At 32.9% G+C, this 11,106-nt stretch overlaps 2 protein-coding genes across 2 annotated transcripts; one reads left to right on the forward strand and one right to left on the reverse strand.

Annotated features, from left to right (window-relative positions):
• The first annotated feature begins 6 nt into the window (after window positions 1-6).
• On the forward strand, window positions 7-992 carry LOC101202836 (uncharacterized protein At4g14100). The gene is made up of 2 exons (XM_004140512.3): window positions 7-526; window positions 631-992. The coding sequence occupies exons 1-2, from the start codon at window positions 67-69 to the stop codon at window positions 813-815; spliced, it is 645 nt and encodes a 214-aa protein (XP_004140560.3). The 5' UTR covers window positions 7-66; the 3' UTR covers window positions 816-992.
• Window positions 937-5,632, reverse strand: LOC101223108. Its single transcript, XM_004140511.3, has 5 exons — window positions 5,326-5,632; window positions 3,055-3,418; window positions 2,532-2,602; window positions 2,277-2,375; window positions 937-1,236 (listed from the first exon to the last, which is right to left on the reverse strand). The coding sequence occupies exons 1-5, from the start codon at window positions 5,554-5,556 to the stop codon at window positions 1,126-1,128; spliced, it is 876 nt and encodes a 291-aa protein (XP_004140559.1). The 5' UTR covers window positions 5,557-5,632; the 3' UTR covers window positions 937-1,125.
• Window positions 5,633-11,106: the final 5,474 nt, after the last annotated feature.

Consider the following 11,106-nt stretch of genomic DNA (forward strand, 5'->3'; position numbering starts at 1 on the left):
ATAGCTAGAAATTAGAACAATTTAAATTATTTAATAGATGGACAGAGGAGAGAGAACTACGAAGCCATGACGACTTCGAAGGGGAAATTCTATCTTATCCTTTCACTGCTGAGTGTGAGTGTGAATTATTCCATTTCGGAGGATCCAGTTCCAACCCCATGGCCTCCCCAATTTCACTCAATTTACGTCACAAATTTCTCCGGAGTTCTCGAGATAACCGACCTTTGGTACGACTGGCCTAATGGTCGGAACTTCAACATCGTCCAACACCAGCTCGGCACCCTTCTCTACGGTATCGAATGGAACAACGGCACTGAATTCTTATACACTTTAGATTCTTCCAAGACTTGCGATACCATTCAGTTTGAGGTGGGTCTTCTCCCACCAAAATGGCTCGACGGAGCCCATTATCTGGGTCAACGCCATGTCGATGGTTTCCTCTGCAATGTCTGGGAGAAGGTCGATTTCATCTGGTATTACGAAGATGTTGAGACTAAAATACCCGTTTATTGGCTCTTCTACGATGGTATTATACCGTTTTGCCCTGGCTCTTTCTCTTTCATTCCTGCCATTCACTGTTATTCAATGCTGTTTTTCCTTTTCCTTCCCTTCCCTTCCCCAATTGTGCAGGAAGAGACGCTCATGTGATGACATTTGAAGTGGGTGCTGTGCTAGAGGATGAGAAATGGCAAGCCCCTGTTTACTGCTTTGATGGCACGGGAACTACTGTCAATGATGTGGCTCTCCACCAGAATTTGCCTCTAATGGCTGATGTTAACAATAGGCTTCTCCATCAGAATTTCCCTGCCATTTGACACCTTTTTTGTAGTCCCATCCCATTGCGCTGAACTTATTGTTCAATTAGAATAAATTAAACCCCTGAGAAGTTTGCATTTGTATGTTCATGTTTGTTCCTATTCAAGTAAAAATGGAATTGCCATGTATCCTTCTAATCATATTATATATATTATACTGCAAAAGTAATATGAACAGATACTACTAGTAGTAGCGTTGTGTATAAACTATTTAACTATAGTACAAGATGCAGTAAGAAAGTATGGACTTATCTTCTGCCAAAATTCGTGGATTAAAATGGTTCTTCCTGCAGAGTGTTCTAATATTCCTCTAATCAGCATTCTGACTAACCTCTTGCTGCTCAAGCTTTGCAATCAAGGCTTTCTTTTCGTCTTCTCCAAGTGCATTGAATAAGAAAACAGATTTATCTCCAATATCATCCTGGAAATGAATATGAAACCAGTCAAGACAGTGCAACAATCAAGTGCACTACATACTGTAACTGATGGTGCTTTTTTCTCAACTTTTTTGGACCCTCTGTTAAAATTTCATTTTAAGACCATACCTTTCATGACTTCTTTAAATGCAAGGATTGACGTATATAAGAGATGTAAAAATCAAATATATAATAGCTGTTTTTCCATTGAATTTACGTGATATATCGTCTTCTAGAAGTATAAATTGATTCTTCCTTTTTTCTTTTCCTTTTTTTCTTTTTCTTTTTCTTTTTACTATGGAAATAAATACCTTATTTCTCATAACTCTGTATCTTCATCCATCAAAGAGTGAAGAGAAAAGGTTAGGTTTTTATATGCTATACTGCGAATCGATGTACAATATACAACAAAAGGTTTTATTCATTTATCAATTTTTAAAATTATTTGGTTAAATAGCATCATCCCAAATGAGTTACAATCAGAAAATTCTTTTTGTTTTAAGAAAGATAACGATTTTATTCTCCAATCTTTGAATTTATATTTGTTTCCTTGGTATGGTATGACTCTCACATTACTTGAAGAAATATATGGATTGCTAACCAAGTTCCAAAAATAGAAAAAAAAACAAAAAACAAAAAACAAAAAATCTTGGAAATTTAAAAATAATAATAAAAAAGTTAGAAACATCATTTTTTAAAAAAAGAATGGCAAAGAAATCTAATCTTTATTTAATAAAGTTGAAAATTATAGTAAGAAAAAAGGGAAATTGTATTAGATGACACAAATTTTTAGAAAAAAACAACTTATAACCTCTTTTTTTTTGCAAATTAGGCAAATCTAACGGTAATCTGCTTTTAAATTTGCTATTTTTGCAATTTTAAAAATATAAGTGACATAAGCTCTATTATCATATATTTTTTTGCTATTTTTGCGAACTCCCCAAGAAAAAATCCGAGAACATTTTTCCAAACTAAAAAACAAAAAGTGAAATAGTTATCAGACAAGTCTGAGTAATTCGGAATAACTTGTCCAAGTTAGCATTACCTTGATTGGCTGACTGAATTTTCTTCCAGCAAATATTACAAAGAGAGCCATCCATGAACCTAACAGAGCAAGTTTAACCCCGTCGTCCATCAAACCAGTCTGCATTACAAATAACGCCCATCCGAAAGGTCAGTGTACAAGCTCAAAAGCTATAAAGAGATTTTATGTTATGACTCACAACCTAACGATAAATGGTTATCAAACAGAATATTGATAATTTATTTGTCAAGTTCAAAGTATAAACATGAGCCCTACCAGGTGACCTAGAAGTAGCGTAGGTATGACAAAGGTGAGAATCCCAGCCTCCAGCTTTCCATAGCAAAGCCCTGCATATAGAGGATAGACAAGTACTGGGAATTGAGCCGACACTAATAAGTATGCCTGATGAATTATATATTATTAATCATAAAGTACGCATGACGAATTAAACGTCTCACTCCATTTCAGCTAGCGTACGCCTAGCTGTTTTTGTATTTCCAAAAATAACAGAATCTATAAATCAAATAACCCAAAATCATAACAAAAACATCTGGAACATAATTAGTATTTACAATCTAATTTGTACATGCTGAAAAAAGGAAGGCAGACTCAGCACTCAATATCTTCTTTCTTATAATTTGCCTGCTTCATCAAGACTAAGACTTAACCAATAAACGAGCTTACTAAACTTCAATATCTTCTTCATTCTTACTATTTCCTTGCCTTCATCAATACAACATTAAAAGACAAATACTAAGTTAAAGGCCTGGAAGTGGAAGATATTAAAAATACTTGATACCTTCTTTGAAGACAAGTCCAGTCAGTGCTGCATAGAGAGGACCAACAAACCAGACCGCTGATGGATTATCAACAACATACTGCACTAAGCTCTCCCCAGCTGGTTGTGAAAGATTTAAGTAAGTTACCAAAGATCCAGCAACACCAAGCACCCATAGCGCTTGAAGAGTTCGCTTAATTGCAGTTACGTATATGTGAATCAAGAATAGGGATAAGCCTAATCCTCCTCCACCCAGGACATAAAGCAAATCAAGATTTTGCTTAAGTGTATCACCCAATGAAGAGCTATCGGGTAAAAAGGCAACTGATGAAGCTATCACAAAAGAGGTAGCAGCTGTCACTAATCCCGCTCTATATAAAATCACCTGCCACAGTAAGCAAATTATCACTGAAATTAGAAATATTTGAGACTGTTTTCATCTTATCAAAGACTGTCTACGCAGGTTCAACTGCATGAGACTGTCTTCCTTCACCAATGAGTATAGAGTGAGTACACATCAGATCCAATGTTGCCAGTAAATGAAGATTGTTATAAGGTTTAAGCACTATGACCAAATCAGATATAAGCATTGACCTACAGCCAAAAGATTAGGAATGGTGAATGAGAGACCTGTAAGAAGACGCGAGAGACTTCTTTTGATAAGATGCTAGAATAAGCAGCTACGTTACTTTTCTTTTCTTTCTACACTACTTCACATAATCTCATGGAAGGATTTCATCTAATTCTAAACATAAATTCCATTCAGGCTATATTTTAACGAAATAAATGGCACAAATTCCAAGTAATTATGAACCCAATGAGTCGTCAGTCTTTAACCAATTTCATCCTTCAAAGTAACTAAGAATCCATATAAACCTGAATGACCTGGCTCATAAACACAAATTCTCGTACAATATAAACCATATTCAATGGAATAAATAGCACAATTATTCATTCATTCGGATTGCGAAGTTTTTAAAGAATCTCATCCTTGGGAGAAACTAAGAATCCATATAAATAGATAGCTTCCCACGCGCTGATAGAATACAAAATATAAACCATTAGTTACTGCAGAAACCAACAGAACAGAGTAGCACAGAATATTAGATATTGTGAATTATTTGTATTAATCACTAGGCCTTCACCCTGAGCTTGATGCTGTTAAGAACATACTTCGGTCAAAGCTTTTGTTATAGGATTCAGGCAACACTAATTTCTTTCTTGGGTGCCTTGAGTTATCTCATTCTACCAAGGACATTTATCTTTCTCAGCATAAGGCTGTTTTCAAATCCTTGAGGATTCTGGGTTTTTTGGCAGCTAAACCGAGTTCTTCTCCTATGGGCTACAGCACGGTACCTTATCTGAAAATGTCTGCAGAAGGTCATTAGTTAGATGCAGAATCTTCTTCTCATTATCGCCGCCTTGTTGGCCACTTGCTTTATCTTCAAAATTTGCAACCCCGATAAATCGTTTGTAGCATCTCCAAGCTATTCATCATCTTTTGCACGGTTGGACAGGGCATATTGTTTAATTCTACTTCTATTTTTCAGCTTAAGGCCTTTGTGGATTCCAATTGGGGGTCTTGCTTAGACATTCATTGTTATATTACTTGTTTTTGTGTCTTTTTAGGTGGTTCCTTAATTTCCTGGAAAACTAAAAAGCAAGTCACTTATTCAAGATCTTTTGTTGAAGCTAAGTATAGAGCTCTCGCAAGTGTTTCTGCTGAGTTAACTTGGATTACTAATCTTCTTTGTGATTTACATGTTAGTTCAATTACCCATACTACGGTGATGTCGCCGCAATATATATTCCAACTAATCCTACTTTTCATGAGCAAACAAAGCATATGGAGATTGACTTCCATTTTGTTCGAAGTTCTTCGAAGCTGACACCTGTTCGTTCTTCCTCCCATTTGGCTGATATGTTCACTATCTTCTTCTACCTAACAATCTTTTATGTATAAGATGGGTATTCTTAACATAAATAGTCCATCTTAAGGGAGACGTATTCGAAATTAATTACTTGGTAATTAGTTTATTGTTATGTTAGTGGCAGCTGTCACTCTTGTATTGTATATATGAAGCACATTCTCAGTTTCGCCCTTTAAACCATTATACTATATACTCAACAATTCTTGAAATATTAGCATACCACAATCCACACGAACATTGAAGTCCATACGAAAACAAGTTAGAACTTACAACTTACAAGGCAAACACAAATCCCAAATTGTAAGAGACAAAAATTAGAAAGAATTAAAAGAAGAGAAAGAAAAAGAGAAAGCAAGCTGACCTCTCGAACGTCGGAAGAATCAACAGTCCAAGGACCATAAATTCCCTGATAGACGGTGGGACTGGGGGAGGTTTGGCCAGCAGCCTTGCACTTGAAAGCTGATAATTTAGATGGCGGAGGGAAAGAAACTGGGGAACGACGAAGCAACTTAGTTTTAGTAAGAGCTGAATAATTAAGAGAAGGGAGCTTCGGGGAAGAAAGTATGGAAGCACATAAACATCCACAAGCCATTTTGGACTGCCGCCGCCGCGAAATTTGACGCTAATTTCCGATTCCGCCGTACCGGTAACTAAATGTTTTCTTCTTATTTCTTTTTCTTTTAAGAAAACTACAAAACTTACGCAATTAACTGTGGGCCGGGCTGGATTTATTGCGTTGTAATATGGGCTGGAAATCACTAGGGACTTGTTAGTTTAGGCCCAGTCCAAAAGTTTTTGGAAAAACTAAGCAAGTAGTCGAGATTGAGAGTTCTTAGATATGGGTTTTTCTTTTTAGCTACATATGGATAAACCTTGTTGAATTGACAATGTTAACTTTGAGTGAATTGACTCACTCGAAGTTTTTCCATCGTTGGTATGATTGTCACCACACTAACTTTGTATATGATAACGTGTTTAAACCTACTAAAATCGTTAACGTTTATCATGTTTTTTATCGTGATTTAGTAGACGCACCATGATAATGGATTTTGTATATTTTCAAAGTGAAAGTTGACGAGTATATTTGTTGACTGAAGAGACAGTAATAGCATTTGATTTAGAGTTACTTGGCAAACCTACTATGTTAAGACATTCTTTTTTCATATACCTAGACTATTTACATTTCTAGAAGTTTTTCTTATATACTATGTTTTTTTTCCTCAAAGTATATGCTAGATAAACCACAAAACTTTATAAAAGTATTGCCACAGCTCTTTTAACTTTTAGAAATTGATATCAGTGCTTGATCTTCCCTTCAATATCGTATGTGCAAAACCCACATTGTGTCACATTTTCGAAATACATTTGACTTGAGGTTGAACATTCCATCAATCACATGATTAATTAAATCTTTGCTTATATCTCACTCCTAGCACGTAGCAACAAATAACCCACCAAATCCACGATACTGTATACATGTTTAAGAAAACACTAAACTCGTTAGTTTTTAATTCAACATTCTCCTATATTGTTTTTGATGCTTGAAGATTCTATATCAATATCATCCCTAAATTTTAACTCTAAAACACATCTCATATTATGATTGCATTTCTAAGTTTGTGAGGAGGTTGAAGGAGAGATAAAGCGAGGAGGAAGGATATTTAAAAAAGAGAGAAGAGAGAAGAGAAAAGAATATATGGGTTTTGTAGTTATGAAGTAGAAGAAGGGAATAATAATAAGAAAAGGGAAACAGAAAAAGGGGAAAGAAGGAAAGAAGGAAAGAAGGAAAGAGCCGCAAAAATTGACGTGGAGAGAGCCGAAAGGTAAGCAGAACCGTACGTGTCCAATTAGTCAACATCAGCAATGGCCCCCTTCCTCTAACCCTCCAATAATGGGGTCTCATCTCATCTCATCTCTCTCAACTCTGCACCCCCTCAAACCTACGGCTCCTCTATTGTCTATTCTCTCTCCCATTATTATTCATCATTTTTCTCTTCCCACCTCACCTTCCACGCCCCTTACGTGGACCTAAAAGGAACCTTCCCCTTTCTTTTTCTCTTTCTCTTTTCCTTTTACTTCCTCTCATCCCTTCATCTCTCTACTACCCTAACCAAATCCTAAACCCTTTCCCTTTTCTGCTCTTTCCCACCATTTTTCATGCCCCACCTTCACACTTCAACCTTTACTTTCCTTTCTTCCGATCAACTGGGACAGCCCCCCACCCTCCATGCCTATTGCTTACCTTTACATATATTTTAATAAGTATCGTCACTGTCTTAATTTAACACACACAATTAATTATCACTTTCACCACCTTCCATATTAACTTTAGCTTTCATTCTTTTCCAGCTTAAAGCTTTTTTCTTTAATTGCTGTTTACGCTCGAATCTAGCGCGCCTCCCCTTTTTGGCCAGCTCTCACTCTTCAAACTGATTTGTGTGGGACATCCTCTAGCTTGTATTTGATCTTGAACCCAACACACTCTAACGACTAAATTAGTTCAAAAACACCAAAATGACAGTGGATTTCTTTTCAAGATCATTACTTGCTCTTCTTCAATTGGGGTTGTCAAATAATAGAAGTATTTATAGGTCATTTTGATGTCAAAGCTAAGTTATTTCTTATGCTCAAGGTTTAGGGTGTGTAAGTGAGTAAAAGTATGATTTATCTTTTTGTTCGTTCGTACATATTTACCATTAAAAGACCTAATTAAACCTCATAACAGTAACTTTTTTTCAAAAGTGTGTTCGTCTGGATGTTTCTTCTTCGCACCCTTTAATTTTTTTGGACTTGCCTTCAACAACCCTCGTCCAATTAATTTAGGTTTGTTATTTACATTTCTAAAAATGCTTTTGAAATACAAGTCAAATTAAGCTTAAAAACTAAAGAAAAAATTGTTTTAAAGCAATTTGGTTTTGTTTTCTAGTACTTGACACCAAAAGAAAATTGAAAACGTTAAAGGAAAGACCATATTAAAAAATAAAAATGGTTAATAAATAGATTATAATTTAGGGTTTATAGTTAAAATAGCATTTTTGGTTCCTCTTAAACTCAAAATTTGTTTCGATTTAGATAACAAAATTTTTAAAAAAATTAATAGGTGAAAAGTAGTATTAATTATATGCAAATTTCAAATAATTGTAAGAAATTAAAAAGAAAAAAACTAGACTTAATTTTTCTAAAAAAAACATAGAGTATAAAAAACAACTAAATAATAATCAAATAAAATGTTAAGAAATAATGGAGGTTCATGAATGTAACCCACATTTTTATTTACACTAAGTAAGAAACAATTAGATTAGATTATTAGATTCGTGTGGTAGGGTCATTATAAGGTCGGCATGGCTTTATTTGATGTTCCATTATATATACATATATCAATTCATTAGATTAGGACCAATCCTTCACTTTTTGCAGCCCTTTCATCAATTCTTATTATTATTATTTTAACTACAACAGTTTCTGGCATGCACCTAAAGTGTTTCATCATTAATTTAGTCACTCCTACTCCTACATATATAAATATTACTTTATCTTATACTTTGATTAATTACTTTTAATTATATTCCAAATCCAATGAATTTTAATATTGCATGCTCCCATATTCATTATTGTAATTGTGAGGACACACATCACCCCTCGGGATTATACAACTTGACGCAAGCTTAGTTTAAATATATGTATATGTGCCGTTGAGATTTTGGCGATGGTGATGTATCATAGTTTCTTACATATCTATCCTAACTTTGAAACCCTTCCTTACAATCCAAATTTAATAATTATAAATATTGGAGTTTCTATATTGATAATTACAAGTTGAATTTCTATGCTCGTGTGCTATAGATTTTTGTTTTCTTTTCCTTTTAAATTCTTAGTCAAATTTTGTAAACAAAACTATTTTTAGAAAAAAAGTTTAAAGAATTTGTGCTTGGCTGTAATTTAAAATAATATAGATAAAAGAAAGAAAATAAGAAAGCCAGAAACTCAAAAGGTGATGTAAGTATTTATAGTCTTATTTTTTTAAGAAAAAAATCCAAGTACCAAAACTCAAATTTGGCTATATATCAAGTATATAAATTTGTTTATTGACCTATTTTTAAGTACAGTGAATACATCTCTAAATAATTCATCAACATATAAATTTGAATTTCATATTTGTCTAATTGATACAAAACTTTAATTTTGTTCTTAGATAAATGTGTGAAATTAAAAAAAAAAAAAAAAAAGAGATAGATACAATCCTAAAAAATTAAAGAATGAATTTGTAATTTAGTGATTAACTTTCAAAATATTGTTATTTTTTAAAGTTGAAAATAAAAAAATAAAAAAAAATGTATTAGACACTTTAAAAATTATTAAATTAAACTAGCAATTATATTCATGAACTTCTTCATTGAGGACGATAATCCACGGTAGAAAAGAAAAAAGTAGTACACAAATAACGTTTATTATATGATTAATTAATTTTGAGATATGGAAGGAAACCTAATATTAATATTATTCCATACTCAATTTTGCTTTCTCTTCATGTGATATATGACATATCAAAATCAAAGATATGGTTTGTGCCACGACTCTATATGGTCCTTTTTTATGCTACTGTAGATTGTGATTCAAAAGTACTTTGGTATAATTATTATTAATTCATTACAACCACACTCAAATTTTCCACACACAACTTTGTGTCATTGTGTGCCGCCGTCGATTCCTCATTTCTTTTCCCCTTTCGGTGGCTTTTCATGGAAGCATCATAATATATAATTAAATATTTACACACTTTGCAGCTAGGTATCTTATAATAAAATCTCTTCGTATATATCATATCATATTCTATGCTATGCTACAATATATAGAAACTGGCATTCTTGCCCAATTCCCATCATTTCCAATCATTCCTTTAGGAGCAATATATATATACACACACACATAATAATCTCATCAACTTTGTGTCTCGTCTCGTGCTCCTACGATCTTTTCTTTTTACTCATCCCACTATATGTGTTTAATGTTCCATCAACAATATCATTGACACCTCGACTTCTAATTATTACTAGTCTTTCAAAATACTTTACCACATCTTGAATAATATTCCTTTTTTTCTTTAACAATTTTTTAATGAATACATTTTTCTCAACCAACTTTTACTCATGTGCTATAAATTTTTCATCATTATCATTTTTTCTTCTTGGTTTCCTTTATAATTTAAGGTGGGTTATTTAATTTCCATGACTAACTTAAGGTTTGTATGGATTGACTACAAAATTTTATTTTAAAAAGTTGTTTTCATTTAACTTTTCTAGCCAAATACTCTAATTCTTAAAATTAACTACTTAAAAATTAAATCAAATCCATCCAAAATACAATAAAATTTAAATATAAAGAAAACACTAAAATGTTATAGTTTTCTTCCTATTAATAGGATTTTTCTAGTGCGTTCCACATATCAAACTCATCCCTAAGTTTTGATATATTTTGACCATATCATTTTCCCTATTCTATACTAAATATATGTAGCTCATATATACCTAGAATATAAGTAAATTTGTCCATTGCTAAATGCCCAAGATTGCTCTCACATCTGAAACATTACCATTATGTGAATAGATCATCACCACAATATGATCGATAGCCTTACACTCTTAACTAGAGAGATTTTTTTCTTTAAATTTCCATGTTAAATTAATTAAAAAAGGTACATCCAAAAGTCACCTTAATTTTTTTTTTCTTCATATCTATTTATTTCAATTCTATTAATTTATAGATAAAGAAACCCTCATGGTTTTGAGCCACTAAAAATTAATCATTATCATAAAGACTTAAAGAAACTCCTACTGCTAGCTAGTCTAGTAAGTGTTACAACATAACATTTAGATTCACTCCCTAGAGATATTTAAAAGCACTTAGTTAACATTTTTAAACACATTAAAATTAACTCAAATAAATATTGATCAAATGTACAACATTTTAGATTAATGATAGACTTTAATACACTTTGATAGCATCATATTTTATAATTTTTACAATAGTTTCCTTGGAATAACCTTAACAACATTCCAAAAATCAATTTGAACAGACCCTTAGTCTGCATAATACTGATAGATATACATACATATAAAACAATAACGAGAATATTGAAGAAAAT

Source organism: Cucumis sativus, chromosome 6, assembly GCF_000004075.3.
Source record: "Cucumis sativus cultivar 9930 chromosome 6, Cucumber_9930_V3, whole genome shotgun sequence".
Classification (NCBI taxonomy): Eukaryota; Viridiplantae; Streptophyta; class Magnoliopsida; order Cucurbitales; family Cucurbitaceae; genus Cucumis; species Cucumis sativus.

What these genes read in the sequence shown, in the direction of transcription:
- LOC101202836 (XM_004140512.3), top strand. Translation starts at nt 67, where the DNA reads ATGACGACTTCGAAGGGGAAATTCTATCTTATCCTTTCACTGCTGAGT. An exon ending in TTATTGGCTCTTCTACGATG is followed by an intron (nt 527 to 630) that starts GTATTATACCGT and finishes CCAATTGTGCAG; the next exon opens with GAAGAGACGCTCATGTGATG.
- LOC101223108 (XM_004140511.3), bottom strand. Translation starts at nt 5,556, where the DNA reads ATGGCTTGTGGATGTTTATGTGCTTCCATACTTTCTTCCCCGAAGCTC. An exon ending in ATTCTTCCGACGTTCGAGAG is followed by an intron (nt 3,419 to 5,325) that starts GTCAGCTTGCTT and finishes TTACTGTGGCAG; the next exon opens with GTGATTTTATATAGAGCGGG. An exon ending in CGCTACTTCTAGGTCACCTG is followed by an intron (nt 2,376 to 2,531) that starts GTAGGGCTCATG and finishes TTTGTAATGCAG; the next exon opens with ACTGGTTTGATGGACGACGG.